The 25595-nt window shown below is 38.7% G+C and overlaps 1 protein-coding gene across 6 annotated transcripts in view; it reads left to right on the forward strand.

Moving 5' to 3' along the window:
• FGD4 (FYVE, RhoGEF and PH domain containing 4) overlaps positions 1–25595 on the forward strand; it is a 207371-nt gene that overhangs the window by 163796 nt on the left and 17980 nt on the right. For all 6 annotated transcript variants that reach the window (XM_046011404.1, XM_046011405.1, XM_046011407.1 and 3 more), the window contains 7 exons: positions 7751–7840; positions 9931–10076; positions 10520–10676; positions 15753–15891; positions 18482–18540; positions 18873–19019; positions 24313–24485. In XM_046011404.1, coding sequence (XP_045867360.1) covers positions 7751–7840; positions 9931–10076; positions 10520–10676; positions 15753–15891; positions 18482–18540; positions 18873–19019; positions 24313–24485 — 911 coding nt within the window. The remainder of the gene's footprint in view (positions 1–7750; positions 7841–9930; positions 10077–10519; positions 10677–15752; positions 15892–18481; positions 18541–18872; positions 19020–24312; positions 24486–25595) is intronic.

Consider the following 25595-nt stretch of genomic DNA (forward strand, 5'->3'; position numbering starts at 1 on the left):
GTATGACCTCGAACAGGTCACTTAAATCTCTCTGTACCTTAGTTTCTTCATCTGAAACATGGAAATAATAATACCTGTCTTACAGAGTTATTACAAGGCAAAGATCATTGAATCATAAAGGATTTAGAACATTGCCTTATAACATAATGTGAGCTGTCTGTTAGATAAACATAAATTAAATCCTGTTTCCTCATCTGTAAGTCAAGATGAACAGACTCAGGACGTGAGATGTCCCTCGATAGATCCAACGTTCAGCATATCCTGCCAGGTGACTATCCCAACAGCTGTCGGTTCCGGGTTAAGCTGACGTGCTCCTTTGTGGGATGCACAGAAATAATTTTGCATGCCACTTCCTTTTTTTAACCCTGGTTTCCTATATTTTGTTTGTTTTTCTTGCTTGAGGACCATCGGTTATTTCCACATAGTGCACTCACTTATGTGCATGAGGTTTTAACTCTAGGGAACTATCATCAGAAACACTTATTAGTGACCTAATTGCTTTGATCATTGCCTAGACTTGGGATAGGTTAATTCAGTTATTGATTGTGAGCATATATTAAATTGTCCTTAGTGCCTGATCTTTAATTTCTGCAAAAGGCAAAGGACAATTTAGTCTAATGTATACTAAACTGGGTATAAGAAGAACAAAGTTCTCTATTTACTACCACTTACTTCCTGTCTGATCTTGTGCAAGTTTAACTAAATTGTCCTTCTCAGTCCAAGCTCTCCTTTGCCCTTCTCCCTGCCCTATCTCAAAAGATATAATGTAAACTTCTGATTAAAACTTCTCACTTGACTATTCTCTGTTTTGAACTGAATAAATAGTGTAGAGGACATCAGATTGGAAAAATATTAGTGCTGGGTCGAAAGTAGGCTTGGACTTTGCTCCCAAAGCTTCCTGAAGGATCATGCTAAAGTAAAAACTGTTTATTCTTGTGATACTATACATTAAAGCCCTGGGAAAAGGATAACATGTGTGTATCATGGTGACTATTCTTTTTCCTGTAATGTGAACCTGGTGATAATTTCTTGCTGATTACAGATCTTCCCTGAGACCATGTGACCTTCCTTATGGCATTATTATATGATCTTAATTGAACACAAAATCTGTGTTTTATTCCCTTATCTTCTTATCTCGCAAATCCATAGGGGCTTCTCTTAAAGAGCTGTAACAAAGCAAGAACTTTATTTTTACAGACCAAGATAGGAATCCTGGCTCAGTCACTTCCTAGCTATATGATTTTGGGCAGGTTCCCCATCCTCATTAAGACACTGCTTCCTTATCTATAAAATGAGAAGATAATGATATCTGCTTCCCAGGATATTAGTAGGATTCCACTAGATAATTCATGTGAAACACATACAGTATGCCTAGCACACAGTAAATACTCTTTAATAGTTGGGGCAGTCACTGTCTCTTCACTTGTGATTGCCTCCCTTGGCTTCCCTGATCTTTAGTATAATGAGAAAAAAATCTGTACAGTTCTGGAATATTGGAATGAAAGTGTCAAGCAGGTTAGAGACTTTAAGATGCTTTTTGAGATGACGGGCCAATTATGTGACATTCAAATATCATTGTCATCTCATTTTAAATTATCACCTGGAGCCACATGGAAGACTTTAATGTCTAGGAAGACATTAAAAATGAGCTATCAAAATGTTGATGCATCTCACGAATTGCACAAAATCAAGTGTTTATTCCCTAAGTTGACTCATCTTACTATGAAAGAATGGACTTCAGGGAAAGCAGAAACATGTGTATTCATACAAAGCCACATTTGCCTTCTCCGTGGAAGAACTTAATTAATTGGTTAGAAACTTCCAGGACCTAGAAACATGCATTCTGGTTGTAAAAAACCCAGTAATTTATATACATATTATTTAACCTATAATGAATATATGGAAAGAGCTGTAAGAACTTTTAATAGTTTTGACTCAATGTATTTAGAAAAAAATTCTTCCTGCTTAAAATGAAATCATGAGAATATGCACTGAAAAGTTAAAAAGTATAATTGAGTAGGAAAGCATGAAATCAATATCTGATTCATTTTTATGTAGTTGAAGGTTTTGCCCTTAAAGCATCTTCTAGGAAACTCTAATTGTTGATGAACCTTTATGAAGTTCTTTCCAAAATGTCTTCTCCCCTACTTGGTTTTTGAGGCATGTAGCAGTGCATATGGCACTGCAGAATGAATTGCTGGCTCCACACAAGCGTCTTCTGCCGACCCAGTAAATGAAGTCTGTGAGCGGCAGTGGGGGCTCTTTGTCTGGGCTCCTGCCATATGGAAGAGTCATGCCAAAAGGTCTGAAAAGGAGCAGCAGGAGCTGGTAACATCTGCAAGTGGGGAGGCAGAACCGACAGTGCTGCACATTCAGGAGCCAGCGGGCACGGTGACTCACCACCAGGCTGAACCTGACCTGGTGGGAAGGCAGAGGATCTCTGCTGAAAGGTTGCTGCCCATGCGAAGGCGCACAGTCCTAGCCTAGCAAGTGCACTGTGCAGAGAGGAGAGAGAAGCAGAGGAAAGTAAATTGTGTCCTCTTTTCCTGTAAGAGGCATACATCTTACCTTTTCAGTTGGAATCGTTTAGACATACTCTATTGTATTTTTGTTTGAGGCAATACTCTGAGAATGAGCTTTCAGTGTTAGGGACGTGGTGATTCTTTGCAAGTGAAAAAAATCTGCTTATTTTGTAGAGGAATATCAAAGGTAAGATGGCTTTTCTATAGCATATTTATCATTATGTTAAAAAGTGAAGTCTGTGTATTAGGCAAATGGGATTTTTTTTGTTAAATCAATATTGTGTGGCTATTACTATTTTCCAAAAAAATCATTAAGAATATATGACTGTTAGTAAAGTGCTGAACACAAAGTAGGGGTATATAGTTTTGAAGTGGCAAACAATATGAGACGATATTATATAACTTGACATATTTAACTTTCTACTTAAAAAAAAATCCATGCTGGGGCACCTGGGTGACTCAGTGGGTTAAAGCCTCTGCCTTCGGCTCAGGTCATGATCTCAGGGTCCTGGGATCGAGCCCTGCATCGGACTCTGCTCAGCGGGGAGCCTGCTTCCCCCTCTCTCTCTGCCTGCCTGTCTGCCTACTTGTGATCTCTCTGTCAAATAAATAAATAAATAAATAAAATCTTTAAAAATATATATCATGCTGTATCCCAAGTGTATCAGCAATTTTATTTTTATTTATTTATTTATTTTTAAAGATTTTATTTATTTATTTATTTGACAGAGATCACAAGTAGACTGAGAGGCAGGAAGAGAGAGAGGGGAAAGCAGGCTCCCTGCCGAGCAGAGAGCCCGATGCAGGACTCGATCCCAGGACCCTGAGATCATGACCTGAGTCTAAGGCAGCAGCTTAACCCACTGAGCCACCCAGGTGCCCTGTATCAGCAATTTTAAAACAGATTTGTTATTTAAGCATAAGTCAGACAGAGTAGTAGAGTAGTAGAGACCCATGCTCACAGACGGATCAGGTATTTCTCCTGAAATGTACTCACAGATGAGTTTCAAAACTAACTTTTTAAAGTTAGAACCCATCAGGGGCACCTGGGTGGCTCAGTCAGTTAAGCTTCTGCTGTCAGCTCAGGTCACGATCTTAGGGTCTTGGGATGGAGCTCTGCTTTGGGCTCTCTGCTCAGCAGGGAGTCTGCTTCTCCCCTTCCCTCTACTTCTCACCCCACTGCTGCTCTCTCTCTCAAATTAATAAAATACTTTTTAAAAAATAAAATGAAATTGGGAGGCTCAGTCATTAAGCATCTGCCTTCGGCTCAGGTCATGATCCCAGGGTCCTGAGATCGATCCCCACTTTGGGTTCCCTGCTCAGTGGGAAGCCTGCTTCTCCCTCTCCTGCTTCCCCTGCTTGTGTTCCCTCTCTTGTTGTCTCTCTGTCAAATAAATAAAATCTTAAAAAAATAAATAAAATGAAACGAAATAATGAAATAAAGTTAGAAACCATCACATCATTACATCAAATATGACTGAATTTTTAATATCTGATAATTCTTAATAAAATGAGAAGCCTGCTATAAATAGAAATTATATTAGAGAAACAATGTGTAAATTCAAATGCCTAGTAGATACCACATTTCATTTTCAAGTGGATAGTTTATATTTTGTTAGTCTATATCCCTTGCAGACACTTATTATAATCTTGTTTCTAGTTGCAGAGAAGAGTAAGAGTGAGAACCATGACGTAGAGTTCCATGCTTTCCTATGTGATTGGAATCTGATTCAGTTACCTTTTAACTGTGTGACTTGGGAAAAGTCACCTGGCCTTTCTGAGCCTTGGAATTTTTGTCTCATGTGTGTGCTGCCTATAAAACAGGAATAATGTATCTATGCTATAGACTTAAATAACAAATCTGTTTTAAAATTGCTGATACAGGGCACCTTATCATAAGGCTTAGTCAATTTATGTAAATAAAATATAACAGTGTCTTGTGCATAACAATCAGTGAATAAGTGTTAGCTGTTCTTCTAGTGAAATTGTTGTTTGGGTCCGTGATTTCCTCAACCTCCACCACAAAAATCCCTAGTAACTTTTCATAAACCTCTATGATGTGATTAAAGTGAATGTCAGCAAGTTTACTCTTGCTTATCTTGTGTTGGTTTTGGCAAGGTCAGGGACCTGACATTAGAAGACCATCTGTGTGGAAGGACACGGGTTTTTGCTAATAACTGCTGACAGCTCCCTTGGATTTTGCAAATTATGATCAGAATACCTTCAATTTGCCAAGTTCAGCTAAAGTATGATTTAGAGTCAGCAAAAGATCGTTTATTATAAGCTTCCTATTTAAGATCCTGTAGGATGTGGAAGACCTCAGGAGTGACTTCATTGCATAGCAATAACAGACCATATGACCTGTTGGTTAATGAATTCGCTGACTCATAAAAGATGTATTATTTTATCATGGCACAAACTTTGCTGGGTGGTTTTCTTTAGAGGTATTTGTTAAAACCAGAATCAGAGCATATGAAAGTGTGTGAATGAGTCAAAAAGTGTAGTATCACTATTAGAATAAAACTAAGGGATTGGAAAGAGCAAGCCACTAATACTAATGACAACAAGGATGTATCTCAGATGCTTTTGGAGAAGAGGAAGATACAAGTTATCTTCTGTGTGATTCCATTTACACAACATTCCAGAAAAGGGTAGATCTGTTAACAGAAGCTGGTGATAGAAGAAAGGGGTGGGGTAGAGAGGAGGAAGCCCCAGTGCATCTACCCTCGTGTTTCATTGGCTCCTGAACCAGTCACTCTGTATTCTCGATTTTACACCAGTCAAGGCCGTCCTTTTGTTCTGGGGCTTGAGGATAATTTCTCCAAAGGAAAGGCTACACATAGTTGTAGATACACTGAACGAATATGGATATCATTAAGAAATGGAAGGAAAGGATGTCAAATAGGCAAATGATAAAGCTAATACTTTAACCTGAATTTGTTGTTTAACCAAAACCTTGGCTACTTGTGGGATTTAATGACTACATAGTTTTTATCCCAATATTTTTGAGACCACAAATTATTTATATTATGTTACTTTACCTGAAGACTTCACATAAAAATACCTCATTTCAGTGCTGCTGTAAAAAGCAAAATGATAACTTTTCACATTCGAACAGATATTGCATAGGGGCGCCTGGGTGGCTCAGTGGGAAGCCTCTGCCTTCAGCTCAGGTCATGATCTCAGGATCCTGGGATCAAGCTCTGCATCGGGCTCTCTGCCTAGCAGGGAGCCTGCTTCCCCGTCTTTCTCTGCCTGCTTCTGCCTACTTGTGATCTCTTTCTGTCAAATAAATAAATAAAATCTTTAAAAAACAAAACATATTGCATAAAGCATAAAAGTAGACTCTATGTTGAACACAGTGAAGCATTCACTGTGCTTAACAGCATTTTATACATAATTTATACATAGTTTATACATATAGTTTTATACATAGTTTAAAATGTAGCCTTCATACAAATTAGATACTGGTTTAGAATATACTTTGTTCTGCTTTCCTATTAGTTTTTACTAAACACTTACTGGGCTTCATATTTCCCTAGAATGAAAAGGGTACTTCAGCAAGTAGCTAGGTAGAAATTTCTCAACAAAAAGATGTTTAGATATAAAATATAAAATACAAAATGAAAAAAAAAGGGGGGGGGGAAGTAAAAGATAAAATAGAAAATGAGTTCTGATAGGACCAAGCCCAAGAGCTTTGGATAGTTGAAGAAGGCTCCATGGACAAGGAATGGAAGAAATTCAGCAGGCCATCCAAAAACGAAGTAAGTCTTAAACACCTAGAGAGATAAAGCAAGAATGTATGCCATGCAGAGAGAATGGAAAGAAGAAAGGTTTGGGAATGGACATGTTTGGATAACAGTGTAATAGATTGGCTTGTTTGGAGGGAAGGGTACTTGCAGAGATACAATGAGAAAAACATCTGAGGAAGTGAGTAGAGATGGGATTTGAACAAGCCTGAATGATACAGAGTCTGGGTTTTATTCTGCTGGTGAACAGAGGACTGTTGGAAGTTTTCCTTCTATGGAAAGTGGAATGATCTTGGCAAAGCAGAGTTAGAAAGATTGCTCATACAACAGCATACAAAGTGGATCTAACTAGCCAAAAAAAAAAAAAAAAAAAAAAAATGGTAGAATCAGATCAACTGGGAGCTGGTTACTAGCCTAGACTTGAGATATGGTATGAGCAAAACTGGGTGGCAGTGATGAAAACTTAAGTGTTGGATGCTAATATGAGTAGGAGCTTATAAACAGCTGGATTTTGTGGTAGAGAACTAAGTTTAGAGTGATCCAAGATACCAAAACCAGGTAACTGGAAAAGGATGGAACAATTACCAGACTGGTGAAGTTCTGGTGGGGTGGGGTGGGGTGGGGTGGGGTAGGGTGGGAGATAGGATAGAGGTTTTCCTGAAAAGATGAGTTTGGTCTTACATTAACAGCATGCCAAAGTGGTAATAAATGTCCAACAATAGTTAATTTTGCACGATTGTTACTCATTCATTCATCCAGCAATATTTTATTGAATGCCAGTATTTTATTGAAGAAAGAGAGTTACAATGTTAGCAAGAAAAAAATGTTTCCATTCTCATGGAACTGGCAAAACTATACAAATATATTTAAGGACTAAATAAACATATATTGAGGAAATAATAAGATGTTTGTATTTAAAATAATGTGGGTAGAGGGAGGTGAGCATAGATGAAACAAGATTAACAATGAATTGATAGCTGTTGAATCGCGGTAACAGGTGCATACTGGTTCATTTTACTGTTTACTCATATGTGATTGAAATTTTCTCTAACATTTTTTAAAAAGGCAAAAAGTTGGGTGCATAGAGCTAATAATTAGACAAGGTATCTGATAGATTGATGAAATCACAGCTAAAGGGTGGCCTGAGAGAGGCAGGAAGAAAATGAGCCAAATACACTGTCTGAGAAAGATAAAAGGTGTTTCAAGGACAAAGATGATAATGTTAATTTTGACTCAATTTAGGCTAAAGATGTTAAATGTTAATTTTGACTCAATTTAGGCTAAAGATGTTATAAGTTAAACCTAGCAGATTGTTTATTTTTAATTTTTTCATTTGTTTGGATGGCCCTTCATGGCTGAAAGGAATTGGGACCTAAGAAGCTTGAGAAAACAGTTTTGACTACTTGATAAGATGTTTATTACTTGAAAAATATGTCCGGGCTTTATTTTCTAATATGTGAACATCTATTGTATTTTTAGGAAACTAATGAACAAAAGCTTCACAAAATAGCCAATGAACTTTTGCTTACAGAAAGAGCTTATGTCAACCGACTTGACCTCTTAGATCAGGTAAGATTTTCCCTTTCAGGGTAATTTTTTGGCATTGTACATCATTGTTAGTAATCAAGGGGTTTTAGAAACTATAAGAAGGGCATGACTGGTTTTGGCCAGTGGAAACTTTTTCTTCAAGGAAATCTTTAGGATTTTTAGCTTTGTCAGTGAATTCACCAAACATAAAGGGTTTTCCATTCATAAAGAGCAGATTCAAGGATTCTGAGTCACAAAATGCCTTTATCTGTATCTTTCAAAAATCAACATTACTATGTTTCTTGACCATTTATTATGATCCTAGACCCCTAGGATCTATTATATTATACATATCTATTACCATTATAATCCAAATAAGAGACTGGCGATTCTCACTCATACATGAATATGTCACTGATTCTGTTTGTCTCATGCACTCTTCACCCCCATGTGAGTCATCTGAATTGATGCAGTAATAGAGCTGGAAGAATTTTGAGCCTTCACTTACTTGTTCAAGCTTGTAGGAGATTAATAGTTTACACTATTAATCTAAAATTAATCTATAAATTAATTAAGTGTAAATAATAATTTACACTTGTAGGTGTAAAGTTGCATGGTCAATATTTGTTGGAAATGACATCCTCCTTTCTCACATTTTGTACTCTCATCATGGTGGAGCCTTGAGTATCATTTCAAATACATGTACATTTACAAGCAAAATTTTAAAATGCATCATAAGAATCACTTGAAAATCAAGGCCTCTTAATATTGTTTTAATGATAAAAGAACAAGATAATTGGTAGATTGTTCATAGAGACTCCTCTAACGAGAAGAGAAAGTTGCCATGATTGAGTGTTGATTCTAAAAAGAATTGTCCGACTTCTGCCATTGGAAAACTGGAACTTCAGGGGAGCATGCCATCCTGGGCAACCTTCTTATCATCGGTTCCTAGAGTGAACTCTAGCCCTGTTAGAGTTAGCCTTAAGGGATCAGATTAGGGTTCTGTTCTTTGAAATAATGAGTTCGTGACTTAAACACTCACTTTCCAAAGACTTTCACTGTAAGTCCATCAATTCATGTTGAGTTGGTACATTTGAAACAATTTTTCTCCTCATGGGCATTACAGACCTGAAATGTTAGCTATTCCCATCATGGAGACATGTTTTTTTTCCTCTTAAACAGGTTTCGTGGGTCTTTGTTTTTTATTCTTTTTTGTTATTTTAGCCATATTAGCTTGTCAGCTACTATTGCTGACCTTTTAGAATTTTAGAGTCTTAAATACTTACAATATCCTATCTATTGGAGTCTTTAAGGACATAATTTTGTGTTCTTTTTGCCTCCCAAGAAAATGCAGTGGAGGTGAATTTAGAAAATTAACAACCATCTGGACATTATGAGGGAACAGAACTCCTTCTGCCTACATTTAACAGAATGGTAATTAAGAGGTATAGTAGCTCTAGTGGAGTATAGCTTCAGACTGCAATTATTTTTTATTGTTTTTAAGATATTCACTATTACGTGCAGGAGATCCTTTTATCCTCTCTTAAGTGTTCAGTTATCATGCATTATTACTTAAAAGCAGGGAAACATCTGTGAGCTGAAATACTTTTACTTATCTACTGACGAGATACTTACTAAGCACCTGTTCTGCCAGGGGAACTAAACTATGACAGCCTCCCTCCCCAAGGGGGCATACAGTTTTAATAGGGAAAATGAGATTTAAGCCAACAAATTACAGTAAAGGGCAATATGATATACATGCCACAAAATCATTCGAAACATAAAGAGGAGTGAAAAATACCACAGTTGTTGTATATAAAGTTTTCCATCTCTCTTAACTCTATCTGTAGATAGGAGTAAATCCCTTTACCTCAGTTGGAAATTCTCTGGCATTAGAAGATTAAAATCCCCTAGATAGAAGCATGGCTTAGGTTAGAGACAAGTTTTCTAATTCTAATTCCTTCTTCTCAATCAAAGCATATATTTGGACATTTCAAAAATGATTTATTTCTTGAACCATGAACCTTTTCGTTGATTGAACGAAAGTTACTCAGAGCCTACTATATGCCTAGCACCATGCTGGGTGGGAACCAATAAATTTAAACTAATGTTTGCTTTATTCTCTTATTCAGGTATTTTACTGCAAATTATTAGAAGAAGCAAATCGAGGCTCATTTCCAGCAGAGATGGTGAATAAAATCTTTTCTAATATTTCATCAATAAATGCCTTCCATAGTAAATTCCTGTTGCCAGAGCTGGAAAAACGAATGCAAGAATGGTAAGAGGAGTAGATGGCAAATGATATGTCTAAGGCAGTCACATTAGGTGCAGTGTTATTTGCTTTTAAATTGAAACAATACTACACAGAGAGCTATAGCCAAACGTGTGTTAAATTTTTACCATAAAGACCACTGATAGGAATTGTGGTACACTTTTAGCTTTGGTTGAAAAGAATTTCATCTCTGCTGTTCAAACTCTCTTTTGATTAGTGGAGATGAGATATCAGAGGGTAATCTGGAGCTTTAAAAACTCCATAGCAGGTCTCTTTACTATGTCATTCCTAAACTCCCTTTAAAAAGGTACTGCTTCATTCTCTACCCATCTCACAGCAAGGTGGTTCTGATAAAGCACAGGGAGTGTATAGAAAGTGATCGCTTCATTTGGAGTCCTATTAACTCACATACTCTGTAAGAAATCTTAATGCTCTGTTTCTTTGTACAGGGAAACAACCCCTAGAATTGGTGACATCCTTCAGAAATTGGCACCATTCCTTAAGATGTATGGAGAATATGTGAAGGGATTTGATAACGCAATGGAATTGGTTAAAAACATGACCGAGCGTATTCCCCAGTTCAAATCAGTAGTTGAAGAAATTCAGGTAATTGGACTCTTTTGTTCAAGGCTATGATTTAATTTTTCTGTACAAATCATGAGGTCTTCTAGATCTAAATTTGAGATTGAGACATCTTGTGAGGCTCTATGTCTCAGGGGTTAGAGCATTGGTCTTCTAAATTGAGATATCTGTCTGAGACAGCCAAATTCCATGCTACTCTGAATTATGCAAAAATCATCTCTGCAAAATTAACATATTTATTGAGCACATGCCTTGTGCTAAGCAGTAAATTCTCCATTTACATTTGAGTCTAGCTTTTATAAAGATCCACATAAATTTATAAAGTGAGTTCCCATTCAGGTCTGTGCCTCTCTTGCTTTCTTTCAGAGGTTGAGATGATAGAATGAATATATAAATGAATATAAAGAATGATTGCCATAAACCCTGACATTCTGCAAACATTATTATTCTGGGTGTATGTGCATGTGTGTGTGTGTGACTTTATATATGTATACTGATTTTTTTTTTCAATTTCACTAAACCTGGATCATATGCTGTGATAACACCATAGTAATTTCTGTTTGATTCTCTAGTTAAAGTTGTTAATGACTTACTATTTGATAAAGTTTAAAAATTAAAAAGGAATTCTATAGATCACATAACATTTTTACGGCAGGGATTCTGCTGCTCCTTCTGTTTTCTTTTGTGCTAAATATTTTTTATTTTACCATTTTAATCCTCTAAATTTTAAAACTGTTTTTCATTTTTTCCTGCTGTTTGTTGGAGGAATTATAATATGCATTTTAATTTATCACAGTCTACTTCAGATTAATACTAACCTTAATTCTGTAAAGTACAGGCATTTTGCTATGCTCCATGCTTTTAGTCTCAGATACATTACCCTCGTATGTTTTAAATCAAATAATACAGAGATGTAATTATTATTTTTTATAACTTTATGTCTTTGAAGGAAGGGAGGATGTGAGAGAAAATATATCTATAAATATATTTATTAACCCATATATTTGCCATTTCTGAAATAAGTTTCTTTCCACATAAAGTGATAAGTGTTTCTTGCAAGGCAGAGAATGAATAGCAACAAATTTTCTTGGTCTTTGTTTATCTGGGAATATCCTTATTTTTTCTACACTGTTGAATTGTGTTGCTGGATACAGAATTCTTGGTTAATAGTTTGGTGTTTGTTTTTTTTTCTTTCAGCAAAATGAATGTCATTTCACTGTGCTCTGTCCTCTGTTGTTTTATATGGGAAGTTAGGAACTGTATTGATATTTCCTGTATGTGATGAATTGTTTTTCTCTTGCTATTTTCAAATTTATTTCTTTACTTTTGTCTTTCAACAGTTTGAATATGATGTGTCTAATGTGACTGTATTTTTCTTAGGGTTGAATTTCTTAGATGTGTAGGGGTTTTTAATCAATTTGAGAAGTTTTCAGCCATTATTTCTTCAAATAATTTACTCCAATTACACATATGTTGGTATTCTTGTTATTCTGCAAGTTTCTGAGATGGTTCATTTTTCTTCATTCATTCTTCTATTCTTCAGAGTGTGTCATTTCTCTGAATCCTTTTTGAGTTCACTGATTTTTTTTTTCTCCTGCTGTCTGGAATCTGCTGTCAAGTCCCTGTGGTGCATTCTTCACCTCAGCTCTTGTGCTTTTCAACTTCAGAATTTCCATTGGTTCTTTTTTTAATGCCTCTTTCCTTCTTGGAAATTGCTATTTGTGCATTCATTTTTGTTATACTTTTTGTGTTTTTCAAATACAATTTCCTTTAATTCTTTGAACATTTTTATAACAGCCACAGTGAACTCTTTGTTGGCTGCATCCAGTATCTGTATTGAGAGACAATTTCTTTTGATTACCTTTTTTTCAGTTTACTAAATAGTAAATATATTTAAAATATAAAAATATATTTAAATAGTTTACTATGTCTTTGAATGTCTCTCTCTCTCTCTTTTTTTTTTTTTTCTGCTGAATATTGGACATTTTAGGTAACCTGTTGTAGCAATTCTGGATTCTGATTTCACCCACTGAAAGTGGCTTTGGTTAGTTTTGTTTGCTTAGTAACTTGCTTAGACTAAATCTATAAAATCCTCTGGTGTGCAGTTGCCAATATCTCTACTCACTATATCATTTAATATTTCTATGTATGTGTGTGTGTGTGTGTGATCCCAGCTTTCTAGGGATTGCCCCTATGTCTGTGTAGGTTATGGGGTCAAACAGTTATTGAACAGAGATGACTAAACAAACTACCTAGAGCCAGTAAGCTCTTGTCTGCTGATGGACCGGTCTATGCAGAGGGGAATGCATTTAAAGATCAGACCATTTTCAAGTCCACTGGACCCTTTTACATCTCCTGTTTACATGTTCAAGCCTCATGGTAGCCCGGAGACTGTGCTGGCTTAAGCTGTCTTCTGTCTCTGCTGATCATTCACATAGCCTCAGCCAAGAATATTATTATCCAGCCTCCTTTCGTCCCAACCTTCAATCGCGGCTTCAGGCCAGTAGAGCCATTGGTCTTCCCCACTCGCCCACCTTCACTTTCACTGACAGTGTTGCTGGATGAGTGCATTGTCCACCACTCCAAATCTAAGGAGCCCTCTTAACTTCAGCAGAGACATGCCGGTCCTCACAGCCAGTCCCACCCAAACCAAACCTTCCAGTCATTGAATCTTCATTTGCTAAGGGAGGAATGGGTGTGACCCCAGGCCAGAATGCCACAGATTCTCATTGTTCTTACCCAAAGGTCAACAGTTTTTATTTTTTTATTTTTTTTTTGAAGATTTTTTATTTATTTATTTGACAGAGAGAGATCACAAGTAGGCAGAGAGGCAGGCAGAGAGAGTGAGAGGGAAGCAGGCTCCCTGCTGAGCAGAGAGCCCGATGCGGGACTCGATCCCAGGACCCTGAGATCATGACCTGAGCCGAAGGCAGCGGCTTAAACCACAGAGCCACCCAGGCGCCCAGGTCAACAGTTTTTAAAGTATAAACACTTTTCAGATTGTTCTGTGCCTTTGGTCTATTTCCAGGTTGCCAAAATGATGCTTTTATCAGTTTTATCCAGCTTTCTAGTTGCTTTTTTGAGGGAGGTTTTTTAACAGTCTTTTCCCTTAGCCATAGACAAAAGTCCTGCCTCTTTCCATTCACTCTTTCTTTTTCTTCTCTTGTGATTAAGCATTCATCTACCTTTCTGAACACTGGTTCCTTTGATTCTTTTACCAGCCCCATTGGCTTAAACTGGAATGGGGACAGAGTTCAGGGTTGACTCCTCACATTCTTCTTGGCCTTCACACCCACATGCTCCTGGTCCTTTATCCATCGTGTCCTACAGATGCTTCTAGGGTTGTTGTTTCTAGTTATTTCCTACCTGTAAACTGTCTTGATCCTTGGGAATCAACCAACTAATTTTAGAATTTGGCGGCTTAGTCACTGGACTTCTCTGAGCCAGAGTTTCCTCATGTAAAAATGTGAGGATCAGTAATATTTTCCTATATTTCATCTACATATAATGTATATATTTCCTGTACACATATACAATAGAATCAAATGGAATGACTAAAGTTATATCATTAATATTTTATACTTGATTAAGGAAAGCTATTATTTCTTCAGCTTCCATATTGATTTCAGGCTCTTTATACATTTTTTTCCTGGTCTGCACCATAACTTCCAAACTAATTTCCCCATATCTCTCTAAAACCATACTGCAGTAGGTTAATATTAATATGTCTCCTATCTAACAATATTGCTCCTCCTGCATGAAAACCTGCATTAGAAGAAGCAAGTCTAGGGGCGCCTGGGTGGCTCAGTGGGTTGGGCCTCTGCCTTCGGCTCGGGTCATGGTCCCGGGGTCCTGGGATGGAGCCCCACATTGGGCTCTCTGCTCGGCGGGGAGCCTGCTTCCCCCTCTCTCTCTGCCTGCTGCTCTGCCTACTTGTGATCTCTGTCTGTCAAATAAATAAATAAAATCTTAAAAAAAAAGAAGAAGAAGAAGCAAGTCTAAACTCATCTTGACTTACTACCCCAGATTACCTTTTCTTCCTCATCCCGTTTATATATATGTATCTTATTTTATATTTATATTTATATTTTCCAGCCAAACTCAGTATGTTACATGTCCCACTGCCATGGGCCTGCTCTCCAAGGTCCTTCTTTCTGCACTTGTCCCCTGGTCTTCCTTTCCCTTCCCAACAGAGGCTGCCCTCATCGGAGTTCATGTCGAATGCTCTCTTGTCTGTGAAGGCTTTAGCTTCTTTGAATGCAAAAATTATGTCTTAATACAACTTAAACACCCGACAGTGCCTTGATCCTGGTATGAGTTCAATAAATACCTTAATGAGATTCCTGGTTTATTTAATATGAACAGGAACACATCCTATTTTTCAAGTAATCTTTTCTCTGTCTTATGTTAACAGTTTATTAAAAATAAGGGCTATAGACTCAATTTTGCCATAAGAAAAGGAGATACATTCACAGAGTTCAGTTTCTAATGGAAAAGACTGACTTGGCCTAATGAAGAACTAAAATTTTCTGAGAGATAATAAGACGCTCAGATCTTATTCTTCTATATGGAGTCTTTTTTAAGTTCAAAGGAAATGACATTTATGGTAACCTTATTATTAAATAGTTTCTGTTGAGTCCAAAGTCATTTAAAACAGTTGTACTTAGTGAACCTCATTAAATATATGCATCTTTTTAAAAGCTCTGAAGTATGATTCAATAATGTGGCCACACAAGCCCTTCCAGTGACTAACTGAAGTGGTTGCCAGCAATCTGGAATTTTCTTCCTTAACATTTCTACTTGATTTTTCTTTCTCTTCTTAGACTAGATTGATGGGCCTCAAACTTTAATGTTCTAAGAATCTGGGGTATTTTAAAGCATGTTCGCAGGCCTTAGCCTCAGAGATTCTGGTTTCATAGGTTGAGAAGGGGTTCTGAAGTTGCATTTTTAACAATGCTTTAGATTGATCTGATGCAAGTGATTCACAGACCACACTTCGTAGGGAAATACTGCCCTTGAGGAAAGTTCTGTAGGACAGAAGGTTTTTACATTGGCCAACTTAATTTTTAAATCTTTCTTCAAAAACCTTTCTCATTGTAGAAACAGAAGATCTGTGGGAGCTTGACTTTGCAGCATCACATGCTGGAACCTGTTCAGCGGATTCCCCGGTATGAGATGCTCCTGAAGGACTACCTGAGGAAGTTGCCCCCTGATTCTCCAGACTGGAGTGATGCTAAAAGTAAATGCTTCTCTCCTGCCCTCTCTCTATTATGGGGTAATCAAGTGACCAGGCAGCCCTGTTGTTAACAAGCAAGATATGTCTCACAGCCAATTTAGTAAAATATTGTTGCCAAAAAATAACCTCCTGGAAATTGTCATCAACATCTCAGTTAGGCAAGCACTTCTGAGCCCAAATCACAGGTTTAGAGCAGTGCAAATAGCATTTCTCCTGCTGATTTCACATTAATCATTAACTTGAAAATCTGAAACTATAGTCTTAGAGACATCTGGCCTAGCAATACATAATTACCCTCTCACAGGAAGAATACAACCATTCAGAATTACTGGTGCTGCTGGTTAATTAGATAGGTTGATGTATACCAAGAAAGCTAAAATGACATTTACTATGTAAAAATAACCTAAGCAAAGTTGGCTCTACCTACCCTGAAAGAGAAGAGAAAATGATGCTTTTTAGTGTCATTTTACATCTTCCCCGGAAAATTTTATTCCTATTCTTCTAGTTGTCTTCTATTTTTTCATTAGGTCCTAATGAATGGGGTTTTTTACGGCTCAGGAGTTTCAATACTTTAGCTTTCTCTTGTACTTTTAAAAATTGAATCCTATGACTCTTGATCTCTATGGGTCATAAGTTCAAGCCCCTCATTGGTTGTATAGCTTACTTAAAGAAAATAATTTATAAGGGTGTGGCTGCCTGGCCCAGCCAAAAGAATATGTGACTCTTAATCTAGGGGTCATGAGTTCAAGTCCCACTTTGATTATATAACTTACTTTAAATTTTTTTTAATTAAAAAAAAATGAAGGGCAGAATGCAAATTTAAGGGATAGAAATGGCTTAGTGTCAAGAACTAACAATGCTGCTGTACAATCTGAAACATAGAGAGTTTGCTAATAATTTCTTGTCTTTATTATAAGTGTATCCTGGCAAGAGATGAGGAATACAGAATACAATCTTTGGTCTTGGCAGCCTGGGTCTTTTTTTTGAACAGAGGCTTTCTCTGATACACTTCTCCCACCATCCAAGTGAGTCAACGACCACAGGAACTTCTCTTCTTCCCTTTCGCCCTTTACAGTTTAGAATTATCCTGACTTGACATCTTCCACTTCTACTTCATGCCCACTTCCCACTCATCTGGGCTGCGTGGTTGGTTTTAGTGGCAGAAGTGGTAGTAGTAGGGTCACCACTCCTCTCTTCCAACTGCTGATCCCAGGTTATTTTATTCTGTCTCCCTCTACCTTGGATCCTGTAGGGAATGCACAGTATTGCCCCAATCAGGATAGTCCTCCAAAATCAAAATAAAAATTCAATTTCTTCTGTACTCAAAGACTTAGACTTGCCCTAAGATGGCAGTGTCAACAATGAGAAAGTTAGCAACACTGTAGAGTATTTTATTACTCTCTTTGGTTGCCCGTTGCTCCTAAAATTGTAAGGAAATCATGTAGGTGCTTTTAGAGACCCAAAGGAGAGAAGAAAGCAACACAAGTGCATTTTTTTTTTTTAAAGATTTTATTTATTTATTTGACAGAGAGATCACAAGTAGGCAGAGAGGCAGGCAGAGAGAGAGAGAGAGAGAGAGAGGGAAGCAGGCTCCCTGCCGAGCAGAGAGCCCCATGCAGGACTCGATCCCAGGACCCTGAGATCATGACCCGAGCCGAAGGCAGCGGCTTAACCCACTGAGCCACCCAGGTGCCCCAACACAAGTGCATTTTGTTCAGCCATGGAACAAAGAAGGCAGAGAATTTGGTCTAGAAGAAATAAAGTTGTTGTAGTAACAGAATTAATCAGGCCGGTATTCATAAGATAGAAAGGAAAGAACAGGTCATGATTTAGGATTGAGGGCATTTCCTGGGGTTGATCCAGCAGGAGGCCTCAACCTCCACAGCTCTTTGCCTGCACTGCTGCAGCCCCTCCCTTGCCCATACCAGGCAGTTCCCATTCCCATCTCTCCCACCACCTGTTCAGCATAAAACCTTCCATCAGCATTGGCATCAGAGGATTCCCTGTCACCTGAGCAAGACTAGAACTGTGAGTGTGTTTTCCCGAAGAAAGTTGTTTATGCTTGGTGGTTAATTTGCTCATAAAACTCACAAAATAGTATTCCTGCTGAAATGTTGTAGAACTTTGAGCCAGAAGACATAGGTTGCAGCGTGGCCCTAGAGTATCATAGTTGTGTGACCTTAACCAACCCACCTCACTTGCCATTTGTCCCCTCTGCCAGGCAGGGCTAGCTAATGGACTCTCCATTCAAGGTTGTGTCAGAATGAAGAGACATAATATATATGAAAGCGTCTGACAAAGTGCCTTGTGCCAGTCTAGTGTACATGTATTTCTTAATTTTGAAGGTCGTTATATAGGTCATATGTATAGTTGTATATGACTATTTACAAGGAAATGCCCTCATGTTCCAAGTAATCTGCTTACAAATGAACTCGTTAAAGTATCTGTTTTGTAAATGGAAATTGCCCCTGCTTTTGGTGTCAGAAGTGGTCATCAGTCTCAGATTTCTTCTTATTGTAGTATATGTTATTCAGCTATCTAGTAGCATAGGAACAACAAAATACATTTATTTAATTTCTTTTTTTCCATTTAGAATCACTTGAAATTATATCTACAGCAGCAAGCCATTCTAATAGTGCAATAAGAAAAATGGTAAGTGATTTTCAAAGGAGATGGGAATCTCCTAGTTAGATAAGTGTTGATAACATAGCCTAATATTATCTGTAGGTTTGGACCAAAATGAATTGATACAAGTGAACAAAAAAGATTCTTTATTAAATGTTTAGTGTTATGGAGAATAATCCTCTCCCCTCTTCTCCCAGGTTTCAATTTGCTCATAACTGACACATTTTGTACCAAATTTATGCCTAGTCCCAATCCCTTCTGAATTATCCAGATTTTAGCTAATGTCATTGTATTATTAAAGCCACTAAGGTAAAACCTCCTTTTATTTGGTCTTGCTGTGTTTTGTTTTAATTTTCTAGGAGAACCTAAAGAAACTCTTAGAAATTTATGAAATGTTGGGAGAGGAGGAAGACATTGTAAATCCTTCAAATGAACTAATAAAAGAGGGACAAATCCTCAAACTCGCTGCTCGGAACACATCAGCACAAGAACGCTACCTTTTCTTAGTGAGTATTATAATGTGAGCTGGTCATTTAAGAGTAATTCATTAACATTCTGTACGTGTTGGAAAAGTAGGGTGCTTGCTTGCTAACCAAAACAATTCTGTCTAACCTGGTTTAGTCAACACTGTTAGGATTTCACAAAAGTGAATGTCTTTAGTAACTAAAACTTGTTCTTTCAAGGACACAGATCTTAGAGTATTTTTAAACTATTGTTCTGTGTACTTACCACATATCAGTTACTTTAGTAACACACAACTGAAGACAATTTAACCTGTCCGTGATGATCTTAGCTATCAATGTACGGGGGAAGGTATCATGTATTTTCTCAAATGTTCCTTGTTTCAGATTCACTCCTTCCTTTAATTCTTATGGGCGAATGGGTACCATTTTCTGACCAGAGTTCTCTTCCTAATCCTCTCTGATCGCTACTTTTGATCTTTCCAGTTTGAGGAAATGTATCCTCAAGGTTGTGAAGTTTGTGCCTAAAATATCTCTGTGAAAAGTACATGAATTTGCCATATAATTCCTTTTCACTGGAGTGGGTCCCTGTCCCTTCCTTTACTTCCTGGAAATATTTAGTCTGCGGCTTATCTCAAATATAAGAGCTCTTCCTGGGGCGCCTGTGTGGCTCAGTGGGTTAAAGCCTCTGCCTTTGGCTCAGGTCATGATCTCAGGGTCCTGGGATCGAGCCCCACATCGGGCTCTCTGCTCAGCAGGGAGCCTGCTTCCCCCCTCTCTCTTTGCCTGCCTACGTCCTGTCAGGGTTCAGAGGCCTATTTATTTTGAAATACAGGTTTTATTACTCAGGTGTGGTGAGGCCACTAGATCAGGAGACAGTTGCCATGAGAAACATCATTATACTCACAGATTCCCAAAAGGAGAGGCATGCCATAACATGGGGTTACTGAGAAAACAGCGGGGTCCATAAGGGGGCAGAGGGAACACGTATGAGCAAGAGTCTTTATTGTGGCTCAGGGAGAAAGAAGGGGCATGGCAGCATAAACAGGTTTAGAATCTGTTAGTTTAAATAATTCTGTCAGGCTCTGGGCCATGCAGGGGCTGCTGTCTGGTACCTGGTCCTGGCCGGGGAATACTGGCCCCGGAAGGGCTTAAGAAAGAAGATGGTGGGGGTGGGCTCTGGATGGGTTGCTTTCCACAGGAAAGGCGTGCCTGTAGGTGAGTCATTTACTACTTCTAGGAAGTGGGTAACTCTAAGAGGGCAAGTTCCTCTGTTGTCAGCAAAGCCCCAAGATGTCAAAGCATCAAAAAACAGATCAAAAAAGACATACTTAATATACTATTTGGGGTGGGGCGCCTGGGTGGCTCAGTGGGTTAAAGCCTCTGCCTTCGGCTCAGGTCATGATCTCAGGGTCCTGGGATCGAGCCCCGCATCGGGCTCTCTGCTCAGCGGGGAGTCTGCTTCCTCCTCTCTCTGCCTGTCTCTCTGCCTACTTGTGTGCCTACTCTGTTCTGCAGGGAGCCTGCTTCCTCCTCTCTCTCTGCCTGCCCCTCTGCCTAGTTATGATTTCTCTCTGTCAAATAAATAAAATATTTTAAAAAAATATATATATATACTATTTGGGGTGAAATGCATAGAATTCATGTCTCTTCCCTTTGCCTTTACCTTTCCTTTAGGTGCTTTGGTGCTGCTCCTTTCCTGTCTTCTGGATTATATTACAGTTTCAGTAGTTAAGCTTCTAGCTCTGTGTCTAACCAATTGCCTGGGTTTAATTTTCACATTTGAGAATTATTCTGGAAATAGTTTAAGGTTGAATACCTTGTTGCAGAGCCAAATTAAGCAGCTATCTGGAGGACAGATGGCAAAGAGCCTTGGGGGAATACAGCCGTAGTGACTTTGAAGAAAGGACCCATCTTGTTCCAGTTATTTAAGCGATTAAACCTCTCTTGCCGTTGCCTCCCAGGAGGATGGAGTCATAGAGCAGGAGTTACCGGAGTTCATCTTGGGAAGACCATCTTAGAAGCCTTTCTGTAGGTCTGTTCTGCTGATCCCTGCCTGCCGCCCGCCTCCAACCCCGGCTCTGTCTCTGTAACACAATCTTCCTCTTCACAGCACACTTTTCTTGCCATAGAGCATCTTGGTTGTTTGTATGTAGAAACCTCAGAAGTACCATTTTTATCTTTCTGTCTCTAGAAAATGAGGGCTAGTTTTCTAGTATTCCACCCTGGCGATCTCACATTTCTCTAAAGAGTCCAATTGCATGTAGAATCCGATTTCAGCTTTCAGCTGAGCCTCCCATGTTTGCTCATTCACTTGCCCCCACACCATGCTTTTTTCTGTTACTGCCGGACACTCTGTTGACTAAATCAATTAATCACACACCTGATATCTGAAAGTTTAAAAAAAAAGAAAATCACCGGATTATCCCATAGAATGGCCCAAGAGGTTTTATTCTTGGCCCTTTGTTGTTCTGGTCTTTATTTCCTTATAGCTTAACAGCTTTCAGGTTTTTTGCCCCTTGACTCATTTAAACTTTGAATACAAGAGCAGGCACTGGGAATTTTTTCCAATCATGTACTTTTACAAACTTTAAAACAAACTTTAATGAAACTGTCTCTGGTGAAACCTCACATTGAATTGTTTCACTCAGATATTTCAAGACCTTTGAAATAAGTAGCTGAGGACCGCTGGAGATGAGGAAGGGGGACTCTGTGCTTTTAATAAAATCAAGGCTGCCTTCTAGCTAGCACTTTGAGAGCTTGCCCCACCAGCCAGAGATCACATGTCCCTCACGCCTTCTGGCCATGGATAAAAAGCAGTCTCCTGCACTGAAAGGGAAGGCCATCTCCTTGGTGCTGCAGTTGCTCTGAGTTCCTCTTTGAGCATCAGCAGAAACCCACGCGGAAGGGGATGGTGGCTTTTGCCACAGCAGCAAGGTTCACAGAGGGAACAGAGGGCATCTACGGCTTTGTAAACAATATTTTATGTCCGTACGCTCATACTTTGACCTCTAGGAAGAAGAAAAAGAGTATTTATGGACTAGCATAAGATTGTGATAGGAGTTATGTAAGGTTAATAAATAGTTATTGACAGTTTACAATGTAACGTGCCACTTAGGAGGCATCTGTAATTGGGGAAATGTAATCCTGCAAGCATAAAATGGAAAGAGAAACATATCATTTATAAGATAGTCTGTCATCTTGTATGAGTGTCACCACAAAAAACAAATGCCTAGAACTTCCGTATTCATGGACTGTTTCTGTAAAATGACAAGACTTTGCTGAACTTTATGAATTGAACAAGTAGTAGATAACTCAGAAATTTTATGCCATAGCATTACATTTGTCGCTCAGTTTGCAGAAGCGTGAGGTGGTGGTTGCCATCCTGAGAGTTGAGCCTTGGAGCCCCCAGGTAGCTCAGTCAATTAAGTGTCTGACTCTTGATTTTGGCTCAGGTCATAATCTCAAAGTCGTGAGATGGAGCCCCACATCGGACTCTGTGCTGGGCGTGGAGCCTGCTTGGGATTCTCTCTCCCTCTGTCTCTGCCCCTACCCACTCTCTCTCTCTCTCTCCCCCTGTCAAATAAATAAATCTTGAAAAAAGAAAGAAAGTCGAGCCTTGTGCCTGTTGGTGGCTGCTTTGCAGCTCCATGTGCACTGTTCACAGCCTTGACCAAATCCCCTTCTGAGAAGGCCTTCCTACAAGATCGGAAAAAAGTGTTAACAGGAACAGTTAGCAGCAAGCTGTTGCCTTAATCAAGCTGGGGTGGGGAGGAGAGCCTTTCTGAGTGTTTTCAAGTCCCTGAATCCCATGTACTGCAATGAGGCTAGGGATTGCCACACTTGGAACGCAGGGGACAGTTGATGATAGGTCGTTAGGTTTCCCTGCTGGCAGCGGAAATGTGAAATGTGGTGCTGAGGTGCATGTGCTCAAGGGTGTTTAGTACCCTTTTATTTCTGCATTATCCAGTGTGGAAATGAAATTTATGACACTTGGTTACAGGAACTTGCAAAATAGAGTGCAAGGAACAGCTGATGAGAAATCTGCTTTCAGAATGAGTGCAGTGGGCAGTGTCCCTTAAACTGGTCAAAATATTTTAGAAATCCATGAACCTCTCTTGTCGTGATGGCTCTGTGGAGCTAATTGGAACTTGCAGAACAGGACATTTTTCTGGATTTAATCCTTTGAGACTTTCATAAATAATAATCCTGAGACGTGAAAGGTTACATAGTGCACAAAGTTTAAGTCCCCAGTTGTTCTTGTCTTTGAAAAACATATGTAACTCTAGAAACAGTGTCAGAAACAATAAATATGAAGGAGGTAGAAGATAAGTATGGACCTTCTTTAGGAATCCACCTACAAATTAACCTAAGTATTTAGTCTTTGCTCGTTTCAGTATTTTCAAAAGTGAATTAAAAGTCTCCCCAAACTTACTCTTTGGTCCTAATTAGTAGGGGTGGTTCATTCTTGAGTAGAAAGGAGCATTATACATAAGTTATTCAGTTTCAAAATAAAGTCCTTCATTTTAAAAGAAGAGCTGGTAGGGGCGCCTGAGTGGCTCAGTGGGTTAAAGCCTCTGCCTTCGGCTCAGGTCATGATCTCAGGGTCCTGGAATTGAGCCCTGCAGGGGCTCTCTGCTCAGCGGGGAGCCTGCTTCCCTTCCTCTCTCTGCCTATCTCTCTGCCTACTTGTGGTCTCTGTCTGTCAAATAAATAAATTAAAATCTTAAAAAAAAAAAAAAGAGCAGGTAAAGAAGATCTTTAAAAATTTTTTGCTAAAATAGATGACTTTTCTATCCGTACATGATGAATTCTTAAGATGTAGGCCAATAAAAAACAGTAACTTAGTTTTTTACATAAGGTTTAGTATGCTAATCCCACATGTTCTAAACTAATAACTTGGGTTTTTTTTAACTTAATATTTATTAAACACACTGGCAAAAATAATTGTTAAATAATACTTGTTTCCTCTACCAGCTATTATAGACAATTAGAAATTTTATTGCCTAAGGACTTCACCTTATATGGTTGAGAACTTCAATTCCTGGTGTATGTAAAGTCCTTTATAAATTGTTGTTCAACTTAATTGAACTAATTTTCTTCATAGTACAAAATGATGACTGGCTTACTTAAATATCGAGAAAATATTATGAACCAATAAAGGGAAGGATAAATGTTAAAATAAGGTAATTTTGATACAAGCATAAAATCTCAATATAGTGTTTAAATAATCTTGCTCACGTAGAGGCTATGATATTCCCTAGGGCTACTTGTAATACTGGTTGCTTGCTTCCTCCTTGTTTTCCTATTTACTGATGTGTGCCCTGTGTCCCTGCAGTTCAACAACATGTTGCTTTACTGTGTACCAAGATTCAGCTTGGTGGGCTCTAAATTCACAGTTCGAACCAGGGTTGGCATCGATGGAATGAAAATTGTGGAGACTCACAATGAAGAATATCCACACACTTTCCAGGTGTCTGGGAAAGAGAGAACACTGGAACTGCAAGCCAGGTGAGAGAAGCTTTCCTATCACACAGCTTTCCAAAAGCATCAGAATGAGTTGTAGGACAGAATAATTCTGAGGATCTTTCCCAAATGAATACTATAGACCTCTGGGAATCTGGTTGGACATAAGTAAAGAAACAGAGTCTCTTAAAAGGCAGGAATCATGTTATCCCTTTTGATTCCTTTACTAGTACCTAGAGAGTAGTTTTCAGACACTAAGAATTCAGTACATGAAATTGACTCTTCAGATTTGCTAGGTGTTCAGAGAATGAAGTGGTTGCATTCAAGCCAGAGTTTTGAGTCTCGTAGGAAAGGGTTCTCCCCTAACCCTTCCTCCCTCCACCCTTCCTTTTGGTGCTGATGTTCGTTGATGCATCAGAGAGGCAGAGTATAAAAGGTAGTGATTCTCCTGCCACATTTGGAGGATATGGGAAAGGGACCATTTGGGGTTATTGTGGCCTCTAGGAACCAGGACTTCTGGAAGGCGTGCTTCTTAATACAAGCTTTGTTGGGTTGCAAAGAAGGACGGGGGTTCTGGCACCCATCTGCTTAACATAACCAGGTTTGGAAAGAAAAAAACCATGAGAACCACTACAATGGCTCATAGCTACCTTGTGTGTAAACCTCTGAAAGATAGAGTGCTGTCAGGTTTTGAAATATCTGCCTGAAAAGATTGCCTTCCATCTACCCTACAAAGGCTTATCATGGTGCAATTTGGGAACCTTCAGAAGGTCACACAGATCAGGGTGTTAAGTACCAATCCTGACTCTGATGGTTCTGATATCCTAGAATCTGGAGACTCAGCACTTCTCTTCCTTTTTTGTTCTCTTACACCGATAGCATATGGTTCTGGCTGCTCAGATGAACTCATCCTGGATATTTGTACGTAGTAACCGTGTCAAAGTTTGAAGTTCAGACTTTTAAAGGAGAATAATTCATTTTAGCAGGAATCTGCCCAGGGAATCAGGGAATTGGTGAAATTGCAGTTAAGGGAAATAGGGCAGGCTGGTACAGTTTGAAGAAGTAGCCCTTTGGTTTCCACAGAAAATCTATACTGAACCTGCCATTACTTAGCTGCCAGGGGACTGGCCTAAGGGCTAGGAGGTGGCATTTCAA

Source organism: Meles meles, chromosome 7 (genome assembly GCF_922984935.1).
Source record: "Meles meles chromosome 7, mMelMel3.1 paternal haplotype, whole genome shotgun sequence".
NCBI lineage: Eukaryota > Metazoa > Chordata > Mammalia > Carnivora > Mustelidae > Meles > Meles meles.